General features: G+C 42.7%; 6 protein-coding genes across 11 annotated transcripts; 3 read left to right on the top strand and 3 right to left on the bottom strand.

Annotated features, from left to right (window-relative positions):
* The first annotated feature begins 738 nt into the window (after positions 1–738).
* On the top strand, positions 739–7,923 carry Eps-15 (Epidermal growth factor receptor pathway substrate 15). Of its 6 annotated transcripts, none has more exons than XM_086828230.1 (12): positions 739–1,278; positions 1,383–1,619; positions 1,697–2,472; positions 2,539–2,860; positions 2,928–3,017; positions 3,226–3,288; positions 3,425–3,622; positions 3,684–4,130; positions 4,191–4,379; positions 4,436–4,501; positions 6,520–6,814; positions 6,876–7,923. In XM_086828230.1, exons 1-12 carry the CDS (start codon positions 1,213–1,215, stop codon positions 7,580–7,582), a joined length of 3,456 nt encoding a protein of 1,151 aa, XP_086684356.1. In that variant the 5' UTR covers positions 739–1,212; the 3' UTR covers positions 7,583–7,923. The 6 variants fall into 6 exon arrangements, 5 of the variants coding, with proteins under 5 accessions (XP_086684356.1, XP_020818372.2, XP_086684357.1 ...); XM_020962713.2 differs by having other exon boundaries at positions 6,148–6,814; XR_015270635.1 differs by lacking the exon at positions 3,226–3,288 and having other exon boundaries at positions 4,923–6,814.
* A 4-nt stretch (positions 7,924–7,927) lies between these two features.
* GstE12 (Glutathione S transferase E12) lies at positions 7,928–10,270 on the top strand. Its single transcript, XM_020944707.2, has 3 exons — positions 7,928–8,211; positions 9,420–9,533; positions 9,610–10,270. The coding sequence occupies exons 1-3, from the start codon at positions 8,117–8,119 to the stop codon at positions 10,184–10,186; spliced, it is 786 nt and encodes a 261-aa protein (XP_020800366.2). The 5' UTR covers positions 7,928–8,116; the 3' UTR covers positions 10,187–10,270.
* Positions 10,269–11,992, bottom strand: LOC110177802 (neuralized-like protein 2). The gene is made up of 3 exons (XM_020944696.2): positions 11,314–11,992; positions 10,947–11,252; positions 10,269–10,884 (listed from the first exon to the last, which is right to left on the bottom strand). The coding sequence occupies exons 1-3, from the start codon at positions 11,834–11,836 to the stop codon at positions 10,769–10,771; spliced, it is 945 nt and encodes a 314-aa protein (XP_020800355.2). The 5' UTR covers positions 11,837–11,992; the 3' UTR covers positions 10,269–10,768.
* LOC110178441 (small ribosomal subunit protein mS37) lies at positions 11,960–12,577 on the top strand. Its single transcript, XM_020945577.2, has 2 exons — positions 11,960–12,092; positions 12,157–12,577. The coding sequence occupies exon 2, from the start codon at positions 12,157–12,159 to the stop codon at positions 12,517–12,519; it is 363 nt and encodes a 120-aa protein (XP_020801236.2). The 5' UTR covers positions 11,960–12,092; the 3' UTR covers positions 12,520–12,577.
* Positions 12,578–12,593: 16 nt separating this feature from the next.
* On the bottom strand, positions 12,594–14,986 carry LOC110178431 (suppressor APC domain-containing protein 2). Its single transcript, XM_020945569.2, has 2 exons — positions 13,036–14,986; positions 12,594–12,973 (listed from the first exon to the last, which is right to left on the bottom strand). The coding sequence occupies exons 1-2, from the start codon at positions 13,924–13,926 to the stop codon at positions 12,617–12,619; spliced, it is 1,248 nt and encodes a 415-aa protein (XP_020801228.2). The 5' UTR covers positions 13,927–14,986; the 3' UTR covers positions 12,594–12,616.
* Positions 14,987–15,009: 23 nt separating this feature from the next.
* On the bottom strand, positions 15,010–18,032 carry spz6 (Spaetzle domain-containing protein 6). Its single transcript, XM_020942695.2, has 4 exons — positions 18,012–18,032; positions 16,643–16,959; positions 16,258–16,584; positions 15,010–15,903 (listed from the first exon to the last, which is right to left on the bottom strand). Exons 1-4 carry the CDS (start codon positions 18,030–18,032, stop codon positions 15,273–15,275), a joined length of 1,296 nt encoding a protein of 431 aa, XP_020798354.2. The 3' UTR covers positions 15,010–15,272.
* Between the last annotated feature and the right edge of the window lie 8,303 nt (positions 18,033–26,335).

Below are 26,335 nucleotides of genomic sequence, written 5' to 3'. Positions count from 1 at the left end.
GTGCGTGCGGGGTGTGATTAGACTTTAAGTGGCCATAATTGAACGGTCTCGAAAAAGCCAGCAATGAATGTGAAAGTGAATATCTCAATTTGTTTCTTATGCAACTTGCTTCCTTTAACCCCGTTTTAAGTGGTAAAGTTTGCGCTGATTTGACTAATGACACTGTCCTGGATTTAATTGAGATCTCTTAAAGACACCTGTTAGCCAATTAATTTGTCATTATTCCTTTGAAAAACTTGAATAAACAAACACGATTTTAAATCCAGATAACAAGTTGTTATAAACGATATGTTGGCCTATATAAACATAATATTGCTTTAAATTGGGTGAATAAAACCGGGTCCTTGAAGTAGCCAAGGCTTAAACTGGTTAATGACTTGCATAACCATTTATAGGCTTAATGCCAATCATGTCAAATTGGACTTTAAAGCGGGAAATGCGTTATAAAAAAAGGCCAAACAAATTGCATCGCAACTTTTACATGCACATTGAAGTGAATATGTGTACGTTTTTGAGTTATTTTTAAGCTTCCAGGGGAATTAAAGCTTGGAAGGGGAAATACAAAATTAAAGGAAATATTTCCAGTCATTTACTGTGGATAATTTAATCTTTTAAACTTTTTGTTTGCAGTATATAATATATTAAAATTAAAAACAAACTAGTGTTCTCATAAAATATAAGCAAATAATAAATCAAAATTCATCGGAAACTATAAACTTAACAGCAAAATTTGATTAGTAAAGAAACATAAATTGTAATAAATAATTCAATTTATCTGTTTCAAATCTTCAAAAACGATGTCAAAGCGATACATTGTTATTATTGGCTTATCGATATACATAATCATCCTTTATCGCTTAGTATGACCATCAATCACTGCTTCAGTATTTTAGAAAAATTCAGTATATTCAGCTTCATAGTCCCGTTTTTTCAGTCTCCGGCCACACTGGAGAACCCGTGCAAAAGAATTTGTAATTTGTAATTTTTAATTTGTAGCTAAATTAAGGGCCGCAATGCGCTCAGATCACCTGTGAAAAACTCAGCTGCCTAAAGTCGTCGCGAGTGGACAGGTGCAGGGCAGCGCGGGCTTCCGCCGATAAGGATTGCGGTCAGCGTTTCCGCCAGAGAAAAATCGATTGAGTGATAACAGGCAGAACTTGCGCTTACGCGTTTTTTTTAAGGCAGTGGTTCCGGTGGAATTGAGTCCGCAATATGAATTTGGACTTTGCAAAAGTGTGCGGCAAGCACATAGGTGTCTACGAGGCCTACTACAAACAGGTGAGCGCGTCGAGGGCGCGGCCTTGGGTAGCCAGGAATGCCAGCGAAGCTCTGGAATCCACCTTCGTCAACCACCAAAACCCACCCCCTATTGATTTTTGCAGATTGACCCCAAAGGCACCGGGGCAATTGAGGCCATGACGGCGGCCAAGTTTCTCAAGAAGTCGGGCCTCAGTGATGTAGTCTTGAGCAGGATCTGGGACCTGTCCGATCCCAATGGCAAGGGCTTCCTGGACAAGCCGGGCTTCTTTGTGGCCCTTAAGCTGGTGTCACTGTCGCAGGCGGGCCAGGTGGCCAATATGAACAACATTTATGTGGAAACTGCCAATCCGCCGAAGGTGGTGAGTAATCAGCGATCGCTGCCTGCCCAAAAATGGGTAACTAATCTGTTTTGTGTCACCTGACTCGCCGTCGCCAGGGTGAAATACCAAAAACGATGCCGTCGCGCATCCAGACGGTGCCGGTGTCCAGCGGCGGAGTGGCGAACGGGGACTGGTCCATCGGTGTGATCGATCGACTTAAGTACGAGCAGCTCTTCGAGTCGCTCAACCCGCACAACGGCATGCTGCCGGGCAACAAGGTGAAGGGCGTGCTGATGGACTCAAAGCTGCCGATGAACATCCTAGGCACCATTTGGGATTTGGCCGATCAGGACAAGGACGGCAACCTGGACAAGCACGAGTTCATTGTGGCCATGCATCTCGTCTACCAGACACTGCAAAAGCGCACCGTTCCCAGCGTGCTGCCGCCCGAGTTGAGGAAGCCTGGTGGTGCAGGACCACCTCCGCCCAAGCCCGCCATGCCCCCACCACCGGCGGCTGGAGCTGCCATGCCACGTGCTCCCAGCGGCGAGGGATTCGGTGATGGTGGCTTCGTTGCCAATTTCCCCAAGGATATTGCACCGCCGGCGGCCATTCCACCGCTGCCAGTGGCCGTACCACCCATGACTCGCATTCCACCGGTGGGCGCTGTCAGCTCTCAACCGCTGATCCAAACCGATCCTCTGATACCCATCGGTGCCCCACCCTCGGTAACGGCCAACGCCGACTGGGTGGTCACACCGGCGGAACTAAAGCGCTTCGAGGACATCTTCCGGCAGTCGGACCTCGACAAGGACGGTCTGGTGTCCGGACTTGAGGTGAAGGACATTTTCATCAAGTCGGGTATACCACAGCGGAGCCTGGCGGATATCTGGTGAGGATTATGCAATGGAGAAAGAGTTATTGAACGCATACTAATCCGAATGGTCTGACATTTCAGGGCTCTGTGCGACACCAATCAATCGGGCAAGTTGACTGTGGAGCAGTTCGCTCTGGCCATGTGGTTCGTTGAGCGAAAGCAACGGGGCGTTGATCCGCCGCATGTGCTCACCGCCAACATGGTGCCGCCTTCGATGCGTGCCATTGTGTCTGGTGTTGATTTGCAGCCGCAGGAAGTAAAGCCCACGTATTCGAATCCGGAGCTTGAGATGATATCCAAGGAGATTGAGGAACTGGCACGCGAACGTCGAGTCCTGGAGACGGAGATTGCCCAAAAGGAGGCGGATGTGCGCATCAAGAACGGCGAAGTGCGCAGTCTGCAGGTGGGTTTTATGCTCCTTTTTATATGAAAGCGAAAATTGCTAACAGATTTCTTTTAACAAATAATAGAGCGAACTGGACACTCTGACGGCTACGTTGAAGCAGCTGGAGAACCAGCGAGGAGAGGCCCAGAAGCGACTGGACGACCTTCAGGCTCAAGTAGTTATTTTGCATGAGAATCTGTGGGACTCTTTGCTTACTTTGCCCTTGGGTTTTACCTTTTATTTATTTTACTTTTCACTTAAATTGCAACTTTGGTTTCCTTTCTTTATCATGTTCCCCCAATCAACAAACACTATGTTAACAATTGGCTAAACCCATACTAAACTGGTGAATGCACTTACACTTACAATTATGAACCCATAAGGTTAGCCACAATACGGCCGTGCTGGCCAACGTAAGTCTTGACATATCGCGCACCAACGATCAGGTTTGTTTCAGTTCCTCATGATTTCTGTATATATTCGTTCTCGTTCATGTGATTTATGTTTATGTTGGCTTTAGTGTTGTGCAAAATTATGACTATCCCTAGATCTGTGCTCATTCCATAATGCTCTATCTTCCAGGTGACCAAGATACGCGATCAATGTCAAATGCAGGAGGAAACCATCAATGAGCAGGAGGGTGAGCTTAACGCCAAGCGCTCGGAGCTGCAAAAGCTGAAGGATGAGGAGACGTCGCTGCAGAAGGAGTACGACGACAACAACCGGGAGCTGTCAAAGTTGACTAAGCACCTGCAGAACACTCAACTGCAGATCAGTTCGGTAAGATGAGCAAGTCATTGTTTTCAGAATATCTTTTAATCCACATCTATACGCCTTGAAGGTTCGTTCAATGGTCACCCAACTGATGGAGACGCAGCGTCAGATGACCGACGCCTTGCTCATCTGCCGGGCGGCCATGGAGAACCAGAACGCGGAGCTAGTGTCTGAATATCAACTAAAGATTGAACCGGACTTTGACGAAGCGCGCAAGACAATGAACAAGGAGGTGGTAATGCCCACGGATGATCCCTTCGAGGAGAATAACAGCGGTGCGGCCAATCAGGCCACTAATGGCTTTGCTAGCGATCCCTTCTCTGGCCAGCAGCAGGCCAGTAAGCCGGCCATCTCCACTGGCTTCGATGATAGCTTCAACATGAGCTCGGGCTTTGACAGTGGCTTCGATGCCTTTAATCAGAGTGGAACGGGTACAGGATTTGGACAGACGCAGCGAGATCCCTTTGGTTCGGATGCATTTGCCGCTAATAAGAGCAACGCTATCACGCCAGAGGTGATTTAAAATAGAGGTTTTAGTAAAAGCTTATTAATTAATAAGATTCCTACTAAGCAGCCTGGTAAGGATGACTTCGGCAGCGATCCATTTGCAGCCCTGCATGCGCCAACTGGCCAGGGCCAAGTGCTTAGCCCCAACGCGCAAAAATCGGGTCCCCCGCCCAGACCGGAGTCCCCTAGTCCAGCATTGCCGCCAAAGAAGTCCAAGGTGCCGCCCCCGCGACCAGCGCCACCAAGAGCATCCCAGGTAATCGGGAAAGGAACAAATTAAGAAAGAGTAAACTAACCGAATCTCTGTTACAGCCCACAAGCGGATTTGGCGGCAGCGGCGGCGGTGGATTCGCTGACTTTGAGGACTTTGACAATAAGGTGGGTACAACTTCACAATTCAGTGTTCGCTGGGATCGGTGGTAATGCATGCGCCCCGGCACCTGGCACCCGACACCTCCCAAAGTCTGTTGTATAATCCCTTGTTTTACGTTAACGATTATCACTAACATTTCCTACGTTTTTTTTGTTCGTAGAAATAAATCACTTTTAAATGCACCCTTTGTCAAGAGCGTAGATCTTGATTACTTTTTGATTTCGATTTGTATGCCTTTTGGTTTCTACCCCTCGTAGTGGTTTCGTAGTGTCACTCCAGTGATCAGTGATCAGTGATCATATTTCACCAACCAACCACAATTCACTCACCTTGCATTTACGTAGCTTTTGGTAGCCCTTGCTTTTGGTGGCTGAAACTAACCGTCTCTCTCTCTGGTCTCTCATCTCTGCAATTCTCTATTTTCAGTGAACATCTTAAGATAACCCCATTCTATATACGATATAAATATATATACCAAGTACTAACACACATACTCAGTTAATGAATGGCCTCCTCCTCTAGCAGCATAACGAAACAAATCAATTTGAGCGTACAAAGCTACTCGCAGCAGCATCATATAATATATCAGTCACGGTGCATGGTATATATGTAATTACTAGAGGACGCAGCAGCATTATCTATCGTTCATGCCTAATTAGCTAAATGTACTAAATCAATTCAATCGAAACACTCAAACGACTCGAGAGAAAGAAATCAATTTCAAGCGTTACGTATCGTGTTAATTAAATGTAGTCATAAATCGGAAGGATACCCCAAACCCAACCCAAAACCAGGAGTTCTAATTCTAGTTCGATTCCAGACCCCTTCGGGCAGTGTCAGTATTGTATTAACTTACTATAATTACTACTAGTTTGTTTTGTGAGGGCGAGAACTCTGTCAGGAATTTATTGCAAGTTGTTTGTTGTTTCTGCATATGCGAATACTAAAGTTTAAAGCAATTATACAGCCATACTAAATATATAAATATATATTATATACACACACACAAGCATGAACTGCCGCTGGAGTTCGGACTGCCTTGCTGCCTGTCCACTACTACTATTTACCAAACAAACAAAACCCATTAGCCGTCAGCTACGTAGCGTCATTAAGGCATTGCCCCAGTTAGGCCAGGAGCTCTCACGCAACTCCAACTATATCACAGTACTTGTATGCATTAATATATGATTGTCAGACCTTGATTATTACCACACCGAAACTAACAAGCTTCCCGTGCATTGATTTTACCGAGAATAACATATTCCGAGCATATGACATTAAATACATATATACATAAATATAGAGAGGACAATGTTTTAGAGGGAAGCCTAACCGATACAAAAAAATGAATGTAACAAAAACAAAAAATAACGTTTTGCATTATTAATAAAGAAATATCTATGTTCGACATCATTCAACGTACCACCTGCGACTTGTCTGAGTTCTGGTCTGGACACAACCCACATCCCTCATCCCTAGGTGACTGCTTGAACGCTTTAGTTGACCTCGGTTTTGGTTTCGATTCCCTCCCCTTTTGGTTGTGTAATCTCTTGATTCCCCCCGTGCTTAATTTGATTCCGTTTTAATTTAATTTTGTTTCATTTCATTTCTATTCCCCAACCACGACACAACATGACGCACCCACACACAGCTTCACAACATTCCAAGCACCACCACGCCCCTGCCCTCGTTATCACCAGCGCCCCCGGTTCCCAGCGCGATTCCATTCTCCTCTGGAGCGTCGCTGCTTGACAGCTTCTCGCTATTTGACGATCCCGTTCAGGGGCGCAGCCAGGCTGCCAGCACGCCCACACCCACATCCACAGCAGCCACCCTCCATCCATTACTCCCGTCATCGTCATCCACGGCAGCTGTCTCAGCCGCAGCTGCGACCTCGGTATTAGCATCCGTATCAGCCTTAGGGGCAACGGCGGGATTGGGTGCCGTAACGCCAGGTAGCACCACTACCACCGCCTCCAGCTCAAATAACCAGCATTTGTCGCGTTCCAATACTCCGCTGCAGAGCTCGGCTCTGAGCCAAAGTCAGAGCAGGACGGGATCAGCCCTGGGAATGGGATCGAGCGTGTTCGATGCCTTTGGAGCGGCCAATAGTAGCAGCAGCAGCAGCCAGCAGGCGGCCACTCCCAGCCTCATCACTGGACCCACCGATTTTAAAGATGATCCGTTCAAAGACTACCGCTACGAGGATCCCTTTAGCATCAAAGATCCCTTTGCAGACGATGATGAGGGGGATTTAGAAGGCCTAGGCAAGGGAACAAGTCAGAAAAAGAGCTTTGCAGAGGACTTTAGTTCGGAGGGTAAGTATATAATCTTTTAATTTTCGAATACAACCCTCTAAAATGACCATCAAACCCGCAGATGAGGTGGGATCCGCAACCAAGACGCTGAGTAATATAATGAACAACAATAACAACAGTAAACCCAAGGCCCACACGCCCCTTAACAACGATCTGCTGCAGCAGTTTGACGCCTTCAATCTGAACTCGAGTCCAGCGCCCTCGCACCACTCGACCACATCTTCGCATCACTCCAGCACTAAGCCCCATAACCAGAAGTCCCAAACAGCGCTGGACGCATTCGCTGGTTTCGATGACTTTGCAGCAACGGCAGGAACAGGAACGGGAATAGGAATAGGAAAAGGGGCTGGAACTGGAAAGAGCATAACCACTAGCAATACGAAACTCAACGATTCCTTCTTCGATGCATTTAATGACAACTTTGGTGTAAATCAGAATCCAACAGTGGCATCCATGGGAACAATCACCAAGCCCAGCGATCAAAAGGCTGCCTTCAATGACAACTTCGACGATAACTTTAAGGTAGGCAACTCCTCCAGCCAGCTGGACAATCATAACTTTGCCAAATTCGATGCCTTCGAGGCGCACAACTTCTCGAATGACTTTGGCAACAGCTCCTTTGGCAGCAGCGCCAAAGAGAAACAGAACGGGCACAGCAAGGCCAAGAAGGAGCCGAGCAAGGACAAGTTCGAGGCGGACTACTCCAAGCCGGAGAGCTTCGATGCCGATCTGGAGGAGGCGCTCAAGCGCAGCATGGTGGATAACTAGAGTGTGCTCTGGAATAATAATGTGATGGATGGATCGATCCACCTGGAAATCTCCAATGACACATGCAATGTTCAGTCTCTCTCTCTATTCGACCCCGATCTATAGTGTTTAGTGCTTCTTTGTTCTCGCATCGATCAAAACTTATGGATAATCCAATACGATTACTTTTACTATGTACTCCTTTCTTCGTGCTCAAGGATCCCGGCGAATAGAGAGTTCCAACGGAGCCACTGCTACAATCTATATACAGATATATATATATATATACTCGTAGAGCCTAATGCATATTACGATTTAACCTGTACCAAAACCCTATGAATAATAAACGAATGAAATAATAACATCATCTTAGCGAGAGGGTTACCTAAAGAGAGAGAAAGAGCTCCCCTTCTCATCCATGGTGCACTTCAGCAAGGTGGCAAGAACTGCTCCCTTTTGAGCGCGGTATTCGTGTATTGTCCCCAACACAGCTGATGGGAGCCACCTTGCTTAGCTGTATCATGCTCTCTCACCCACACCAGAGCCGCCGTGTACATGTGTGCGTGGGGCCAATCGCAAACTAAAGCAAATGTCGCAGTTCTCGGTTTCATTTCTGTTCGTGAGTTTGCTGCGAGTGGTCATAGAAAACTGTGAGTTCGGTGGGAGTGAGCCAACCTGCTAGCTTTAAGTGTAATTGTGTGCGATTCTCCAGGGGATGCGCGAACTCAGCCAGCCCCTCCGACTATTAGAAAAAAACCCACACACAGGCGCACAAATTGCTGCATTGGCACTATAAAAACAATTTGCCGGCGAGTGTAAACACACACACACAGGCACGCATGCCCCGTGAGAGAGGCGCGATCCAGATGATTGTGTGTGTGCCGCTAATTACATTTATTTTGTAAACTTAATTTCCAAGATGTGTGGCCTGTGAGGGGACGGCGGAACAATAACATGGGCGGTCCGGAAAGGGGGCTGTGCAGACCCCCCCCTTTGCTGTTTCTTTGCCCTGCGGTGTTTGCCATGTATTAAGTGGCCTCCTTCCTGATAAGCAGCCCAGTTATCGTGCCATAGATCCGTGGGTTATCTGATATTTTTTTCTGTGGGTGCAAGTGTCGGTGTCCGCGTTGGTGTTGCCTTGGTGGTATGTGTAGTCTGGTGCAGGGTGTGTGAGTGCGGTTAGTGGGGCTCGGGGATCGGATCCAATCGCGCTTGTTGACACACCGTTTGCGGCAAGGGTAGTTCTAGGAGTTACTGGAATCAGAAAGCTCACTTTTAATCTGCCAGAAACCTTAGTACTCCTAATACTTCACTTTAAACACTTAGTTGGGGAGATCTTCACGATATTAATTGTATCTTTATATCTTTGGGTATGCTTATATTATATCATTTAATTCTTATCATGAAATTACTCAACTCTGCAGCTTAGTTTATCTAAGAAATTGTCTTAAAAGATTAATCCAGCCTCGAATATCGTGTAAAGATAAAGCCAAAGATTAAATCTAAAATTGTCATAGGTTAAGAAAATGGTGAAATAGGTAAAGCATAATCGTATGCTTTGTCTTTAAACCTGTTTATCCCATGAATATTTTTTTTATAATTTAAACTTTGACCTCAGCTACCTTGGGATATATACTCAAACTACAGCTACAGTTGGTCAAATCCAATGTTCTTTTAATCCAATAAATTAATAAAGGATTAGCTAGTCTCCGGAAACTAACTAAAATCGTATCAAAACCAGTTATTTTTGACCCCAACAAAAAAATAAACCTCAGGGAAAACCTCATTATATCGCCAACCCAATAATTTAACTTAATTACAATTTAACATTACTATCTTACATAATTTGATCCTCCAGATACCGTGATTCATCCACCATGTCGAAGCCAGCTTTGTATTACGCCACCCTCAGTCCCCCATCCCGTGCCGTTCTGCTCACGGCCAAGGCGATCGGGCTCGACCTTGAACTGAGGTAGGTTCCCACACTAACATCCCAATCCAAAACGTTTAACTTAACTCAATTAACAACTGTCTCCCCACGTACCCAGGCCAATTAACCTGCTGAAGGGTGAGCATCTGACGCCGGAATTCCTCAAGCTGAACCCCCAGCACACGATCCCGACGCTGATCGATGGCGAGGCCACGATCATTGATTCGCACGCCATCTGCTCCTACCTGGTGGAGAAGTATGGCAAGGAGCAGCAGCAGCTCTACCCCAAGGATTTGGTGCAGCGCGCCAATGTGGATGCCCGTCTTCATCTGGACTCCGGCCACCTGTTCGCCCGCCTGCGCTTCCTGTACGAGCCGATTCTATACAATGGATCCACCGATTGCTCGATTGACAAGATTGCCTACGTCCAAAAGTGCTGGGAAATCCTGGAGGGTTTCCTCAAGGACCAGCCGTACCTGTGCGGCAGCGAGCTGACTATCGCAGACTTCTGCGCCGTGGCTACCGTAACATCGGTAAACGAAGTAGCTATCATTGACGAGTTCAAGTTCCCCAAGCTGAATGCCTGGCTGAAGCGTCTCGCCGAACTGCCGTACTACCAGGAGGTGAACGGTGAGGGCGCCGACGAGCTGAAGGCCATCTTCAAGGCCAAGCTGGCGGAAAATCGCGGCAAGTGAGCAGAGCAGCAGTATCTCTTAACCTTATCCACACACACGCACACTATATATTATCCACAAATAAAGAGCTCTAGTTTCAAAGTACGATTATAGGCGGTTATAGCGACTTTGATCGATCTTTTATTATGTGAACTTAACTTACATATAGCAACAATATACTTAGAGGTAATGGAAACGGAAATCGCCTTCAGTGGGGACCAGGACCGAAACGCTAAAAGGCAGGGCAGCCGGAGAGGATCCCTCTCCGACCTCCAGCTGGAGCTGGACACATACAAAAACGACGGTGGCGAGGGTTATGTTTTATAACATAGGTTCGTCGGGAGTACATGTATTGGTGTGCATTATTCGATCCCAAAAAATACAATAATTGTCTACAAAAAAAGTACAAGATATAAGCGCCTCCTAAAAGGGATCAGGGGTCAATGAACGGGCACTTCAGTGGCGCTGCAGGCGTATCAAATATATATATATATATGTATATATGTGGGTAAACAGGCTATCACGACCCAGGCTCATGCACACGCTCCCTCACACACGCATCTCTCATTCATACTTGCACACATCGCGCTCATAGTCCGGATTCTAATCGCGGCGCAACAGGAATCTCTTGATGCTCTCCGGCAACGGCAGCTTGGTGATAGTGTTTGCCGTAAAGTGCTCTAGGATGACGTTGCGGCAGGCGGTCTGCAAGGACAAAACTGTCGGAGAAAAACGAATGCGTTTAAGAGGGAGAAAGTTAAATCAAAGCTGTTCCACTTACTGCCCTCCAGCTGGATGATTCTGATCTGTTTGGTGGTGCCGTAAACGTCAATGACGACGAACAGGGGCGACCTGTTGAGCGGAATGTCTCGAGAGACGGGGCCATGATCGACCCCGTTTATGATAAAGTGCAGCTCCCCCTTGGAGGCACTCTGCACCGTGGGCACGTAGATGATCCCGATGCGGGAGCCCCTGTCCGTGAGCAGAATGTCCGAGTCGTTGCCATTGCCCATCGAGGGGCGTAGCAGTCTCTTTGGTAGCAGGCCGCGTGGCGTTCGCACATGCGTAGCATCACCCAAAAGGTTTCCTAGGAAAAGCCAGAATTTAGTAAATAACGGGATTCCCTGCAAATTAAAGTGTTATCTTACTGTGTGGCTGGTCGCCCGTCTCCGGCTCAATTATGTCGTTCGGCTCCTGGCGCTGGTTCATTTCGAACTTGGAGATCGGGTAGATCCAGCTGTTGCCCAGATTGGCCAAATCGGGGAGCGCAAAGTGGGGCAGGCCCTCGCTGCTCGTGCGGATCACATTCGGGGTGAGTTCGGTGAGGCCCAGGCGCATGTGCCCGGACCAGCCGCGCTCGATCTTCTCGATCTCCACCAGGAAGATGTCGCCCGGCGCCAGCGGGCGCTCTGAGAACGTCAACGCATCGGCGAAGCTGGCCCGGCGGTAGGCGACGGTAGCATCGTCGCCCAGCTGTATATTGGAGCCATGGTACGGATGGAAGCGGCTTAGTTGGCGCTTGCGGCTGCTCAGAGTGGCACCACCGTTCCACAGCCCCAGAGGGTCAATATCCCCATCCGAATCGTCCTCCTGTTCAGCGTCGGCGACGGCGTCTGGTGCTGGTATGCGTTTGGCCGCCGCCGCCTGGTCACTGTCCTCGACGGCTTCCATGGGCCTGGTGCTCGGTGCTCCGTTTGGACTTGATGGCTTCCGCCCGCACGTTGCTTATTTACCGTTTTCGCGTATTTTTATTTGTTTGTCGACTTTTGTTGTTCTTGACCAGGGTTGGTAAACGGTGCAGGACACAAGAGTGTTGGCAAAAGTCGCGACTAGCGCGACGGCTAGTTCTGTGTTGGTAACCGGTCGTGATGTAACACCGCAACAGCTGTTTGGTCCGACTTGGTCTGAATATTGCGAGGCGAGAGATGTGAGTGAAACAAAACCAAAATGTGACTTAAAACCGAAACTAAAGTGATCGTTTTGGTTTCCAGATGCGAGTTCCCAGTGCCTTGTTTGCCGCCCGTGGCCGAGCCCCACAGAACGAGGCCGATGTGCCCTTCCAGGAGATTCTGCCGCTGCGGCTGAAGAACACGGTTAGCGGGAAGGCGGACTCCGGCAACGATGTGGCCTGCCTGCAGGAGATGGGCGTGCTCTTCGCCTGTCTGAAGGACAACGAGTTCGTGGAGAAGTACTGCCACAAGGAGATTAGCCAGTTCCAAAACTGTTTCAAGTGCTATATGGACCGCAAGTTTGAGGCCAAAAAGACAGTCAACCAGGGCATTGTGCAACCGGGAAACAACCTCAACTACAAGCAGCTTAACAAGTATATGCGCCGCTATCCCAATCCCCTCTAGCTCATAGCCTACTTGAGTCCGTTGAGTCGTTTATTAATACACTAAATATTTACAAAAACCCCTCTGTGAAATCGTCTCTTTTGCCGTATTCTCCCCCTCAGTAGACCACATCGGCGTCGCCTAGACCCGCCGAGGATTGGCTCACAGGCGAAGGCTGGCTCAGCACAAAATTGGAGGACATGGCACGCAAGAACTGCGGATGGGCGTGCGAGTGCGAATGCTGCTGCGGCTCATACAGGTCGGACAGGAGCGGCGGCTTTTCGCGTGCGCGACTCAGAAGATCGGACATCTGGCGGGGCTTGGACACGGCGGGCGTCGGCAGGGCCAGGTTGATGTGCAGCGGGTAGCCGCCGTGCTCCCAGGTATCGGCCAGAATCTGTAGGCTGCGGTTCGCCTCTAAGACGCGGGCACGCTGGAAGTTGAGCCGCTCCTGCTGCAGCTCTGACCATTGTTCCTGCAAAGTTAACAAGGAGTTTGTCTACGGATTCTGTTTTAGTCAAGGTAAGAGTAACTTACGTATCTGGTTCCCAGGCGACCGAAATACTTGATCTGCTCCTGAACGTTGAGTACCTGCTGCATGTACCAGTCCCGTGCCTTCTCTACTCCATCAAGACCGAAGAGCAGCAGCTCCCGTTGCTCCTCCAGCTGCTTCATCCGCTTCAGCATGTTGTAGTCGATGCCGTGCTGAAGGGTGTGCCTTCGCGACTCCCGCCGTTTGCTGCTCGACTTTTTGGGCAAAGCGGGCAGGGCTGCTAGGCTCCAATCGGTGGCCGAGGCGGAGGTGGACGAGGAGCCACCATCCGCTGAGCCGCGATGTTCGAACTGTTCCCTCGACTGCGGCAACTTCGGGATCTTACCCGCATCCGCCATCAAGTTGAGCTGCCAGTTCTGCAGGGCATGGCGTATGTCAGCTTTACCCAAAGCTGGTGGCGATGTTGTGGGCACCTGTCGCGGTGGCTTGGGTGGCGGTGCCGGCGAACTGTAATCCATCTCTGACGAAAGATTCCCCTGGGAACGGGGACGCATCTTTACCTCACCCAAAGCCTGCTGCTGATTGCGAAGTAGACACAGCTTCAGTCCGGCACAAAATCGCTCGAAGGAGAGCAGTCCGCTGGTGGGAGTAACGCGACGCAGTGAATCCAGGACGCCACGTGGTAATCCCTTGGAACCATCGTCCTGCCAGCCTTTCTCGATGTCCGTGTAGCGCACATAGCCGCTCTGCTTGTCGTCGAGGATGTCAAATAGCTTCTTCATGGAGAGCACAAACTGCTTGGGCAGCGCGTCCATGTCTAGTGATTGCGGCTGATGCTGAGCCGCCAGGCTGGGATTGCCTCCTCCTCCACCTCCTACACCATCGCTGAGGCTGAGGTTGAGCAGACTGGTACTGGTGATGTTCTGGCGGAGCATCTTGATCTGCACAATGGAAAGTGGAGTTGGGATTACGGATGTTTGTCCCACGCTTGGTCCCAATGCATAATTGAATATTCATGGGAGCTCATTTGCATGGCAGAGTCCAAAATGGAATGTGTGTGAATTTGGCACGCTTGGTTTTAAAATGAGAGATCTTGGGAGAATCGAGAAGATGTGTCAAAGCTAAAGACTTAGGCCACAAACTTGGATTGAGCCTGGACTTATTTTCGACTTGGAATTTTTATTGAATTTACTTATTATCAGGTTTTGTTTATTAATCAATATTGGGTTTTATCTAATCGTTTGAATTCTTTTAACCCAGAAAAGAGTATTTATTCGCCGTAGAAAAGATAGAGGGAGACGTCAAGTTCTTTAAAGGCTCTAATAATTCATTTAATTAATATTCTAAGCTTTAATTAAAAGCTTTTTGTGTTTTTTCTATATCTTTATCAACAAATTCCTTTATATTTACCTATTCATGCAAGACAAAAACCCCAATTTCTAAAGATTGGTATAGATTTAAAATTGAAACCTGCATCTTAGCATTTATTATTCATGTTTTGTTTATAAACAAAAACTTAATCCCATTGAATTTGTTGACTTACCCAAGCTATGCGGAAATGTTACAACAACTGCTGAAATCCAAATCGAATCCAGTTCTTCCGAGCGGTTCTTTTGAGGCCGTTCGTCAAGGCTTCTGCGCCAGCTTTGCACCTATTTTGATGGCCTGTGCCGATGCCATCCAATCCACTCCAATCCGCTGTGTATGTAATGCAGCTTGGCTCGGTTCCCCCGACACACGAAACACCCAAACCCAACCAACTGGTTATATTGACTGCACACTAGAGCCGCCGCTCGTGTCTTAAGACTCTCCAGTCTCGGGTCTCGCACGCATGCGCAACTTGCGCGACTGGTTTCTGTGGCTTTTTCGGTGGATCTTTCAGCGCGCAACCCACACACAGATACACACGAGGAGAGGTACGGACTGCCAGGAGGAGGCTCGTACCCATACTCTGGCCTAGCCCAAATCCCAGCGAGAGAGTAGAAGAAAAAAAAAAGAAGAGAGCATCGGTTGCCCGATTTTAGGGAGAAGTATTATGTTTATTAGTAGAAATTCAATGCGCTTGGCTTAATCAGTCGAAAGAGGGAGCTAATTGCCTAGGTTAATAATATATCTGGTAGATGTATCTGAGTGGCAGGAACTGCAAACTCTACGCGATCCGAGTTTCATCTCAAGAGGATCACTAGAATGAGCATTTCATCTCAATAGTTTTATGTATGTTACTAGGTGCTAGGATTTAAGCTTATGCTAAGGATTCCGCTGATGCAGTTCGAGTAAAGCCTCACAAATCGGCCACCGACTTCCGGCGAACGTACTTGGCAAAGTAATCCGGACGCCAGCACTTGCAGGAGCCGGGAATAAGGAACCAGTCGTAGTACAGACGCACCTGAAAGCAGCCAAGCTCATCGTTACCATCGCAGTGGGCATCCGCGGCCGCCGACGAGCCGGAGCCGCCCGAGGAGGTGCCATCGGAGGCGGTGGCCACGCCGGCTCGCTTCTGCAGATACTGCTGGTAGGCCTGGAAGTCCTGCACCGAGGGTGTCTGCGTAGTGGTCGAACTGATGGGCACTGTGTCCTCGGCATTCGGATAGAAGATCTCGGCCACAAGCAGGCTCACCCAGCGCGGCGACGACAGACAGCCGCCGTCCAAGTAGTGACAGCGTGCCTGGATGCAGCGCGTCACCTCCACCGTCTGGGTAAAGTAGCCCTCGTAGGGAATCTGCACCACATAGCGCCAGGCTCCCTGATAGTTCTTGGCAAAGACAGGCGTGGCATACTCCACCTTGGCGGGACAGGGAGTGGGCGGACCCTCGTACCGAATGGGACCCACTTCCTCGCGACGCTCCGCTGTGGGCGTGGCTTGGGCAGAGCCACCGGTGTCTCCTTGGATGGCCCTATACAGAGTGCAGAATCTGTCGGAGATATATAAAGATTATTGAGCTGAGGTGAAAGAATTTCGGGGAATGCCGGTTTCCAGCATTTTTAAAATTTTTAATTGGCAAAAAGATATTCATATTCATATGGAATTCTTTGGAAAGTGAAATGGTAACCTAGTTTTCTTTCTTGCTGAGTTGTGAATTCTTTGTTTTGGAAGTTTTCTGACCATGATTAATGATTAATAGCTGACCTCCTTAAAAAGGCCTTTCTAGCACTTAATTAAGAACCCGAAATATAATTTATACCAAGGTTAATATCCGCATAAAAACCTTACAAGTTCTACTATCCCCTTTGATGATATATATTTATAATCCCAAGTCTCAACTTACACTCCACCGCCATCGCAGAACTTTCGTGGCTTCCGCTCCTCGGCGGCTCGCCGCTGCTGTTGCTCCCTCTGATGATGCTGGTGCTGTTCCTCCTCGTCCAAAGCTGGATCAAAGTAGCTGTACTCGTTCGTCTCTATGCCCTCCGGCTGACTGCGACGAATCCTCGTGGATCCTCCGGCCGGATACGGCCTATCGATATTGTTGCTATCCAGCTGCTCCACGGGCTCATCGCGAATGATCTGCGTGACCTTGGGCAGGGTGTCATCGGCCTTGAGAACAGGCAAAGTCTTTGAAAGGAACTTCAGCGTCTGATTACGAATAAGTTCACTGTAGAAGGATGTATTTGAGATAAACGATTACCCTTGGAGAAGCCACAAGCACTTACAAGGGATAGGGTTCGTTGAGCACATTCTGACCCAGCGGATTCTTGGGAATCTGGCCCTTGTTCAAATCCCCGCAGATGTTGTGCACGGACACCGCCGACTTCTTGCCGGCGGCCACATCCTTGCAGTCGGCATTCACATAGGTGTAAGGTGGCAGTCTGACCTTGGGCGGAACGGCATTTGGTGATTCCACAAAGGCATAGTAACCCTCCGGTGGCTGCTCCTCGCCATAGTCCGATGGCGACTGTTGGTGTTGCTGTTGCTGCTGCTGGGGCTGGGCTCGGCCCAACTGGGCCAACAGCAGAAAGCTGAGAATTTTCTAAAAAGACAGAGGAGAAAAGACAAAAGATGGTCACGGTGGTGGTGGCGGAATGTCTCGGACCTGCTGAAGGTCTGTCCGTGCACATGAGTCAGATTAATTGCCCGCATGAATGGCCAGGCATTGTCCGGACACCGGAGAAAGAAGCGATCTCTTTTTGAACCCAGACACTTTTGGTTGTTTTGTTGTTTGGCGAAAGCGCGAAAGTTTCCAAGTTTCTGTTTCTGTTGCTGTTGCTGTTGCCGTTGCTGTGAAGATAAACAAACGCAGCAACTGAAACCAAGTCGCCACTTTTGCATCTCTCTGCTCACTTGACCATTAATTGTTTGTCGGAACTTTCCCTGAAATTCTGGGCGAACGAAAACCCCAACGAAATCAAAAGTACCTCCCCGACGCGCACAGCTATTGAGGTCAAGTGGCGCGGCTTGGTGGGCGGATGCAGTGCAGCCGCCGAGGCTGTGGAATTTCTCTCGTTCTCTCTCTTTCGGGACTCGTGACATGGTTCACAGCGCAATTTGAATACGCCGCCGAATGAAATCCGAAATCGGGTCACTTGGCGGAGCTCGTTCTTTTGTCTTTCCCTACTAATGGGGGCCAAAAAAAAAAAGAAAAGAAAAACGTACACAAAACTAGTTTGCCCTGCTCCCAAAAACGGAGTGATCCCAATTTGCATAGGTAAATATTGGTAGCCCAATTGCAGATTGAAAACCTGGCCAATGGCTGAGCTGGGAGCTTGCTATTCTTGGCCAGAACAGAACTCGTTGCGTGCCACACACCGCCACGGCTAACGGGAAAGTTGCTTTGCTCGGCACGGGAACGAGCGGAACGTTAGGCTGCTCCACAGTTAGCTTAATTCATTAGCATGCTCCAGAATCGTACGGAATCGGAATCGGGTTCGGGTTCCCAGCCAGCGCTAGTGGGTAACGTAACGGTTGTAAAGAGTGGGCCGTGATCGCCAATGTTAGCGCATTGCAAAACAAAAGACTTGGGCAACGAACTTGACTCGACTTGCGAGTGCGTCGGCACTTAGCACACCCGTAATGATGACATACCAGCACCAGGCGATAATCCATCTCCGCTCCTCTCCTCACACACTCAGTACTCGGCACTTCTCTTCTTGGTTCTTCGTCGGGCCTGCAAGCTCTTGGACTTGGCCTTCTTCTGTTCTCCTTTCCGGACCGTTCACAGTGATAGTTAAAGGCGAGCGCAGAGAACCAGACGCGTCAAGTGCAGCAACTGAACTGAGACACCAACCGAATCGCTGCAGACGTTGAACCTCCGCCGAGGTCTGCTTTTTAAGCCCCGGTCAACTGTTCCAGAGCGTGCAGAACGTTGCCGTTGAGAAAGTGGAAAGAAAGAAAGCTCTACCTTGAGTTTTGCATAGTCAAAAGAGAGAGTCAAGCTTGGAGCTGGCTTCCCTGACTCCAAGGCATACTTTCGGGCGGAAATTGATAGAGTTGGAGGGGTGTAAAAATACAAGAAATTGCCGGAAGTCATCTGTTTCAAATTCATAAACATTTAGTTTTACTCAATATTCTATCAATATTTTTATATTGTTTAATAAAGTATTTCATGATGAATTGGAATATAAATAACTACTGGAAATCACTGGCTTTTTAAGCAACTAGAGTTAACTTATTAGCGTTGTCTAAGTCTATATTAAGGGAGATGGTACATGAATAAAAAATAGAGTTTAAAAAATGCATAACTAAGCCAAAAATGCATTAATTTTAATTCGGAATGCATTGCTATGTTAGTTTCTATCACGTTAATAAATCTGCATACTCAGTTTAACATTTAAAGAGGTTCAATTTTTATCGAATTTTTGGCAATTTTAATGATGTAACCCCTTATAAAATTTCTAAAATTTGGAAAATTCTGAAAAAAATAGATTTCGACCAGACATAGCTGGATCGACTCTCCTGTTAATGCTGATCAAGAATATATATGATTTATAGGGTCGGAAATGACTCCTTCGCTGCGTAACAAGCTTCGGAAACAAATTAGAATACCACTTTTTTGTCAATATTTATTTATATTATCATACCACAATTTGATCGACCAAAGTTTAAAAAATTCATAACTAAGCCAAAAATGCATTAATTTTAATTCGGAAAGCTTTCCTGTATTATATTTTAGAAAGGTAATAAAACTGCATACTCGGAAATGACTCCTTTGCTGCGTAACAAGCTTCGGAAACAAATTAGAATACCACTTTTTTGTCAATATTTATTTATATTATCATACCACAATTTGATCGAGCAAAGTTTAAAAAATTCATAACTAAGCCAAAATTGCATTAATTTTAATTCGGAAAGCTTTTCTGTATTATATTTTAGAAAGGTAATAAAACTGCATACTCGGAAATGATTTCTTTGCTGCGTAACAAGCTTCGGAAACAAATTAGAATACAACTTTTTTGTCAATATTTATTTATATTATCATACCACAATTTGATCGAGCAAAGTTTAAAAAATTCATAACTAAGCCAAAAATGCATTAATTTTAATTCGGAAAGCTTTCCTGTATTATATTTTAGAAAGGTAATTAAAATTCTTACTCGGAAATGACTCCTTTGCTGCGTAACAAGCTTCGGAAACAAATTAGAATACCACTTTTTTGTCAATATTTATTTATATTATCATACCACAATTTGATCGAGCAAAGTTTAAAAAATGCATAACTAAGCCAAAAATGCATTAATTTTAATTCGGAATGCATTCCTATGTTAGTTTCTATGACGTTAATAAATCTGCATAATCAGTTTAACATTTAAAGAGGTTCAATTTTTTATCGAATTTTTGGCAATTTTAATGATGTAACCCCTTATAAAATTTCTAAAATTTGGAAAATTCTGAAAAAAATAGATTTTGACCAGACATAGCTGGATCGACTCTCCTGTTAATGCTGATCAAGAATATATATGATTTATAGGGTCGGAAAAGACTCCTTCGCTGCGTAACAAGCTTCGGAAACAAATTAGAATACCACTTTTTTGTCAATATTTATTTATATTATCATACCACAATTTGATCGAGCAAAGTTTAAAAAATTCATAACTAAGCCAAAAATGCATTAATTTTAATTCGGAAAGCTTTTCTGTATTATATTTTAGAAAGGTAATAAAACTGCATACTCGGAAATGATTTCTTTGCTGCGTAACAAGCTTCGGAAACAAATTAGAATACAACTTTTTTGTCAATATTTATTTATATTATCATACCACAATTTGATCGAGCAAAGTTTAAAAAATTCATAACTAAGCCAAAAATGCATTAATTTTAATTCGGAAAGCTTTCCTGTATTATATTTTAGAAAGGTAATTAAAATTCTTACTCGGAAATGACTCCTTTGCTGCGTAACAAGCTTCGGAAACAAATTAGAATACCACTTTTTTGTCAATATTTATTTATATTATCATACCACAATTTGATCGAGCAAAGTTTAAAAAATTCATAACTAAGCCAAAAATGCATTAATTTTAATTCGGAATGCATTCCTATGTTAGTTTCTATGACGTTAATAAATCTGCATAATCAGTTTAACATTTAAAGAGGTTCAATTTTTTATCGAATTTTTGGCAATTTTAATGATGTAACCCCTTATAAAATTTCTAAAATTTGGAAAATTCTGAAAAAAATAGATTTTGACCAGACATAGCTGGATCGACTCTCCTGTTAATGCTGATCAAGAATATATATGATTTATAGGGTCGGAAAAGACTCCTTCGCTGCGTAACAAGCTTCGGAAACAAATTAGAATACCACTTTTTTGTCAATATTTATTTATATTATCATACCACAATTTGATCGAGCAAAGTTTAAAAAATTCATAACTAAGCCAAAAATGCATTAATTTTAATTCGGAATGCATTCCTATGTTAGTTTCTATGACGTTAATAAATCTGCATAATCAGTTTAACATTTAAAGAGGTTCAATTTTTTATCGAATTTTTGGCAATTTTAATGATGTAACCCCTTATAAAATTTCTAAAAATTGGAAAATTCTGAAAAAAATAGATTTCGACCAGACATAGCTGGGTCGACTGTCCTGTTAATGCTGATCAAGAATATATATGATTTATAGGGTCGGAAATGACTCCTTCGCTGCGTAACAAGCTTCGGAAACAAATTAGAATACCACTTTTTTGTCAATATTTAATTATATTATCATACCACAATTTGATCGAGCAAAGTTTAAAAAATTCATAACTAAGCCAAAAATGCATTAATTTTAATTCGGAAAGCTTTTCTGTATTATATTTTAGAAAGGTAATAAAACTGCATACTCGGAAATGACTCCTTTGCTGCGTAACAAGCTTCGGAAACAAATTAGAATACCACTTTTTTGTCAATATTTATTTATATTATCATACCACAATTTGATCGAGCAAAGTTTAAAAAATTCATAACTAAGCCAAAAATGCATTAATTTTAATTCGGAAAGCTTTCCTGTATTATATTTTAGAAAGGTAATAAAACTGCATACTCGGAAATGACTCCTTCGCAGCGTAACAAGCTTCAGAAACAAATTAGAAAACCACTTTTTTGTCAATATTTATTTATATTATCATACCACAATTTGATCGAGCAAAGTTTAAAAAATTCATAACTAAGCCAAAAATGCATTAATTTTAATTCGGAATGCATTCCTATGTTAGTTTCTATGACGTTAATAAATCTGCATAATCAGTTTAACATTTAAAGAGGTTCAATTTTTTATCGAATTTTTGGCAATTTTAATGATGTAACCCCTTATAAAATTTCTAAAATTTGGAAAATTCTGAAAAAAATAGCTTTTGACCAGACATAGCTGGATCGACTCTCCTGTTAATGCTGATCAAGAATATATATGATTTATAGGGTCGGAAATGACTCCTTCGCTGCGTAACAAGCTTCGGAAACAAATTAGAATACCACTTTTTTGTCAATATTTATTTATATTATCATACCACAATTTGATCGAGCAAAGTTTAAAAAATTCATAACTAAGCCAAAAATGCATTAATTTTAATTCGGAAAGCTTTCCTGTATTATATTTTAGAAAGGTAATAAAACTGCATACTCGGAAATGACTCCTTCGCAGCGTAACAAGCTTCAGAAACAAATTAGAAAACCACTTTTTTGTCAATATTTATTTATATTATCATACCACAATTTGATCGAGCAAAGTTTAAAAAATTCATAACTAAGCCAAAAATGCATTAATTTTAATTCGGAATGCATTCCTATGTTAGTTTCTATGACGTTAATAAATCTGCATAATCAGTTTAACATTTAAAGAGGTTCAATTTTTTATCGAATTTTTGGCAATTTTAATGATGTAACCCCTTATAAAATTTCTAAAATTTGGAAAATTCTGAAAAAAATAGCTTTTGACCAGACATAGCTGGATCGACTCTCCTGTTAATGCTGATCAAGAATATATATGATTTATAGGGTCGGAAATGACTCCTTCGCTGCGTAACAAGCTTCGGAAACAAATTAGAATACCACTTTTTTGTCAATATTTATTTATATTATCATACCACAATTTGATCGAGCAAAGTTTAAAAAATTCATAACTAAGCCAAAAATGCATTAATTTTAATTCGGAAGGCTTTCCTGTATTATATTTTAGAAAGGTAATAAAACTGCATACTCGGAAATGACTCCTTTGCTGCGTAACAAGCTTCGGAAACAAATTAGAATACCACTTTTTTGTCAATATTTATTTATATAATCATACCACAATTTGATCGAGCAAAGTTTAAAAAATTCATAACTAAGCCAAAAATGCATTAATTTTAATTCGGAAGGCTTTCCTGTATTATATTTTAGAAAGGTAATAAAACTGCATACTCGGAAATGACTCCTTTGCTGCGTAACAAGCTTCGGAAACAAATTAGAATACCACTTTTTTGTCAATATTTATTTATATAATCATACCACATTTTGGTCGACCAAAGTTTAAAAAATTCATAACTAAGCCAAAAATGCATTAATTTTAATTCGGAATGCATTCCTATGTTAGTTTCTATGACGTTAATAAATCTGCATAATCAGTTTTACATTTAAAGAGGTTCAATTTTTTATCGAATTTTTGGCAATTTTAATGATGTAACCCCTTATAAAATTTCTAAAAATTGGAAAATTCTGAAAAAAATAACAATTTTAATGATGTAACCCCTTATAAAATTTCTAAAATTTGGAAAATTCTGAAAAAAATAGCTTTTGACCAGACATAGCTGGATCGACTCTCCTGTTAATGCTGATCAAGAATATATATGATTTATAGGGTCGGAAATGACTCCTTCGCTGCGTAACAAGCTTCGGAAACAAATTAGAATACCACTTTTTTGTCAATATTTATTTATATTATCATACCACAATTTGATCGAGCAAAGTTTAAAAAATTCATAACTAAGCCAAAAATGCATTAATTTTAATTCGGAAAGCTTTCCTGTATTATATTTTAGAAAGGTAATAAAACTGCATACTCGGAAATGACTCCTTCGCAGCGTAACAAGCTTCAGAAACAAATTAGAAAACCACTTTTTTGTCAATATTTATTTATATTATCATACCACAATTTGATCGAGCAAAGTTTAAAAAATTCATAACTAAGCCAAAAATGCATTAATTTTAATTCGGAATGCATTCCTATGTTAGTTTCTATGACGTTAATAAATCTGCATAATCAGTTTAACATTTAAAGAGGTTCAATTTTTTATCGAATTTTTGGCAATTTTAATGATGTAACCCCTTATAAAATTTCTAAAATTTGGAAAATTCTGAAAAAAATAGCTTTTGACCAGACATAGCTGGATCGACTCTCCTGTTAATGCTGATCAAGAATATATATGATTTATAGGGTCGGAAATGACTCCTTCGCTGCGTAACAAGCTTCGGAAACAAATTAGAATACCACTTTTTTGTCAATATTTATTTATATTATCATACCACAATTTGATCGAGCAAAGTTTAAAAAATTCATAACTAAGCCAAAAATGCATTAATTTTAATTCGGAAGGCTTTCCTGTATTATATTTTAGAAAGGTAATAAAACTGCATACTCGGAAATGACTCCTTTGCTGCGTAACAAGCTTCGGAAACAAATTAGAATACCACTTTTTTGTCAATATTTATTTATATAATCATACCACAATTTGATCGAGCAAAGTTTAAAAAATTCATAACTAAGCCAAAAATGCATTAATTTTAATTCGGAAGGCTTTCCTGTATTATATTTTAGAAAGGTAATAAAACTGCATACTCGGAAATGACTCCTTTGCTGCGTAACAAGCTTCGGAAACAAATTAGAATACCACTTTTTTGTCAATATTTATTTATATAATCATACCACATTTTGGTCGACCAAAGTTTAAAAAATTCATAACTAAGCCAAAAATGCATTAATTTTAATTCGGAATGCATTCCTATGTTAGTTTCTATGACGTTAATAAATCTGCATAATCAGTTTTACATTTAAAGAGGTTCAATTTTTTATCGAATTTTTGGCAATTTTAATGATGTAACCCCTTATAAAATTTCTAAAAATTGGAAAATTCTGAAAAAAATAGATTTCGACCAGACATAGCTGGGTCGACTGTCCTGTTAATGCTGATCAAGAATATATATGATTTATAGGGTCGGAAATGACTCCTTCGCTGCGTAACAAGCTTCGGAAACAAATTAGAATACCACTTTTTTGTCAATATTTATTTATATTATCATACCACAATTTGATCGACCAAAGTTTAAAAAATTCATAACTAAGCCAAAAATGCATTAATTTTAATTCGGAAGGCTTTCCTGTATTATATTTTAGAAAGGTAATAAAACTGCATACTCGGAAATGACTCCTTCGCAGCGTAACAAGCTTCAGAAACAAATTAGAAAACCACTTTTTTGTCAATATTTATTTATATTATCATACCACAATTTGATCGACCGAAGCTTAAAAAATTCATAACTAAGCCAAAAATGCATTAATTTTAATTCGGAAGGCTTTCCTGTGTTATATTTTAGCAGAGTAATAAAACTGCATACTCGGAAATTACTTCTTTGCAGCGTAACAAGCTTCAGAAACAAATTAAAAAACCACTTTTTTGTCAATATTTATTTATATTATCATACCACAATTTGATCGAGCAAAGTTTAAAAAATTCATAACTAAGCCAAAAATGCATTAATTTTAATTCGGAAGGCTTTCCTGTGTTATATTTTAGCAGAGTAATAAAACTGCATACTCGGAAATTACTTCTTTGCAGCGTAACAAGCTTCAGAAACAAATTAAAAAACCACTTTTTTGTCAATATTTATTTATATTATCATACCACAATTTGATCGAGCAAAGTTTAAAAAATTCATAACTAAGCCAAAAATGCATTAATTTTAATTCGGAATGCATTCCTATGTTAGTTTCTATGACGTTAATAAATCTGCATAATCAGTTTAACATTTAAAGAGGTTCAATTTTTTATCGAATTTTTGGCAATTTTAATGATGTAACCCCTTATAAAATTTCTAAAAATTGGAAAATTCTGAAAAAAATAGATTTCGACCAGACATAGCTGGGTCGACTGTCCTGTTAATGCTGATCAAGAATATATATGATTTATAGGGTCGGAAATGACTCCTTCGCTGCGTAACAAGCTTCGGAAACAAATTAGAATACCACTTTTTTGTCAATATTTAATTATATTATCATACCACAATTTGATCGAGCAAAGTTTAAAAAATTCATAACTAAGCCAAAAATGCATTAATTTTAATTCGGAAAGCTTTCCTGTATTATATTTTAGAAAGGTAATTAAAATTCTTACTCGGAAATGACTCCTTTGCTGCGTAACAAGCTTCAGAAACAAATTAGAAAACCACTTTTTTGTCAATATTTATTTATATTATCATACCACAATTTGATCGACCGAAGCTTAAAAAATTCATAACTAAGCCAAAAATGCATTAATTTTAATTCGGAAGGCTTTCCTGTGTTATATTTTAGCAGAGTAATAAAACTGCATACTCGGAAATTACTCCTTTGCTGCGTAACAAGCTTCGGAAACAAATTAGAATACCACTTTTTTGTCAATATTTATTTATATTATCATACCACAATTTGATCGACCGAAGTTTAAAAAATTCATAACTAAGCCAAAAATGCATTAATTTTAATTCGGAAGGCTTTCCTGTGTTATATTTTAGCAGAGTAATAAAACTGCATACTCGGAAATTACTTCTTTGCAGCGTAACAAGCTTCAGAAACAAATTAAAAAACCACTTTTTTGTCAATATTTATTTATATTATCATACCACAATTTGATCGAGCAAAGTTTAAAAAATTCATAACTAAGCCAAAAATGCATTAATTTTAATTCGGAATGCATTCCTATGTT

Source organism: Drosophila serrata, unplaced genomic scaffold (genome assembly GCF_035046125.1).
Source record: "Drosophila serrata isolate PLE 108 unplaced genomic scaffold, ASM3504612v1 contig_184, whole genome shotgun sequence".
Classification (NCBI taxonomy): domain Eukaryota; kingdom Metazoa; phylum Arthropoda; class Insecta; order Diptera; family Drosophilidae; genus Drosophila; species Drosophila serrata.
Note: the sequence above shows the minus strand (reverse complement) of the source record. Positions and strands in the feature narration are given on the sequence as shown.

Coding starts and splice junctions, on each gene's coding strand:
- Eps-15 (XM_020962713.2), top strand. CDS start 1,213: ATGAATTTGGACTTTGCAAAAGTGTGCGGCAAGCACATAGGTGTCTAC. Junction 2,861..2,927: donor GCGAAGTGCGCAGTCTGCAG/GTGGGTTTTATG, acceptor AACAAATAATAG/AGCGAACTGGACACTCTGAC. Junction 4,502..6,147: donor TTGAGGACTTTGACAATAAG/GTGGGTACAACT, acceptor ACCCACACACAG/CTTCACAACATTCCAAGCAC.
- GstE12 (XM_020944707.2), top strand. CDS start 8,117: ATGTGTGCGTGGGGCCAATCGCAAACTAAAGCAAATGTCGCAGTTCTC. Junction 8,212..9,419: donor GCGAGTGGTCATAGAAAACT/GTGAGTTCGGTG, acceptor TTGATCCTCCAG/ATACCGTGATTCATCCACCA. Junction 9,534..9,609: donor GGGCTCGACCTTGAACTGAG/GTAGGTTCCCAC, acceptor CCACGTACCCAG/GCCAATTAACCTGCTGAAGG.
- LOC110177802 (XM_020944696.2), bottom strand. CDS start 11,836: ATGGAAGCCGTCGAGGACAGTGACCAGGCGGCGGCGGCCAAACGCATA. Junction 11,253..11,313: donor GACGGGCGACCAGCCACACA/GTAAGATAACAC, acceptor GGCTTTTCCTAG/GAAACCTTTTGGGTGATGCT. Junction 10,885..10,946: donor AATCATCCAGCTGGAGGGCA/GTAAGTGGAACA, acceptor TTTCTCCGACAG/TTTTGTCCTTGCAGACCGCC.
- LOC110178441 (XM_020945577.2), top strand. CDS start 12,157: ATGCGAGTTCCCAGTGCCTTGTTTGCCGCCCGTGGCCGAGCCCCACAG.
- LOC110178431 (XM_020945569.2), bottom strand. CDS start 13,926: ATGCTCCGCCAGAACATCACCAGTACCAGTCTGCTCAACCTCAGCCTC. Junction 12,974..13,035: donor GTCGCCTGGGAACCAGATAC/GTAAGTTACTCT, acceptor TTAACTTTGCAG/GAACAATGGTCAGAGCTGCA.
- spz6 (XM_020942695.2), bottom strand. CDS start 18,032: ATGGATTATCGCCTGGTGCTG. Junction 16,585..16,642: donor CTCAACGAACCCTATCCCTT/GTAAGTGCTTGT, acceptor ATCCTTCTACAG/TGAACTTATTCGTAATCAGA. Junction 15,904..16,257: donor TTCTGCGATGGCGGTGGAGT/GTAAGTTGAGAC, acceptor TATCTCCGACAG/ATTCTGCACTCTGTATAGGG.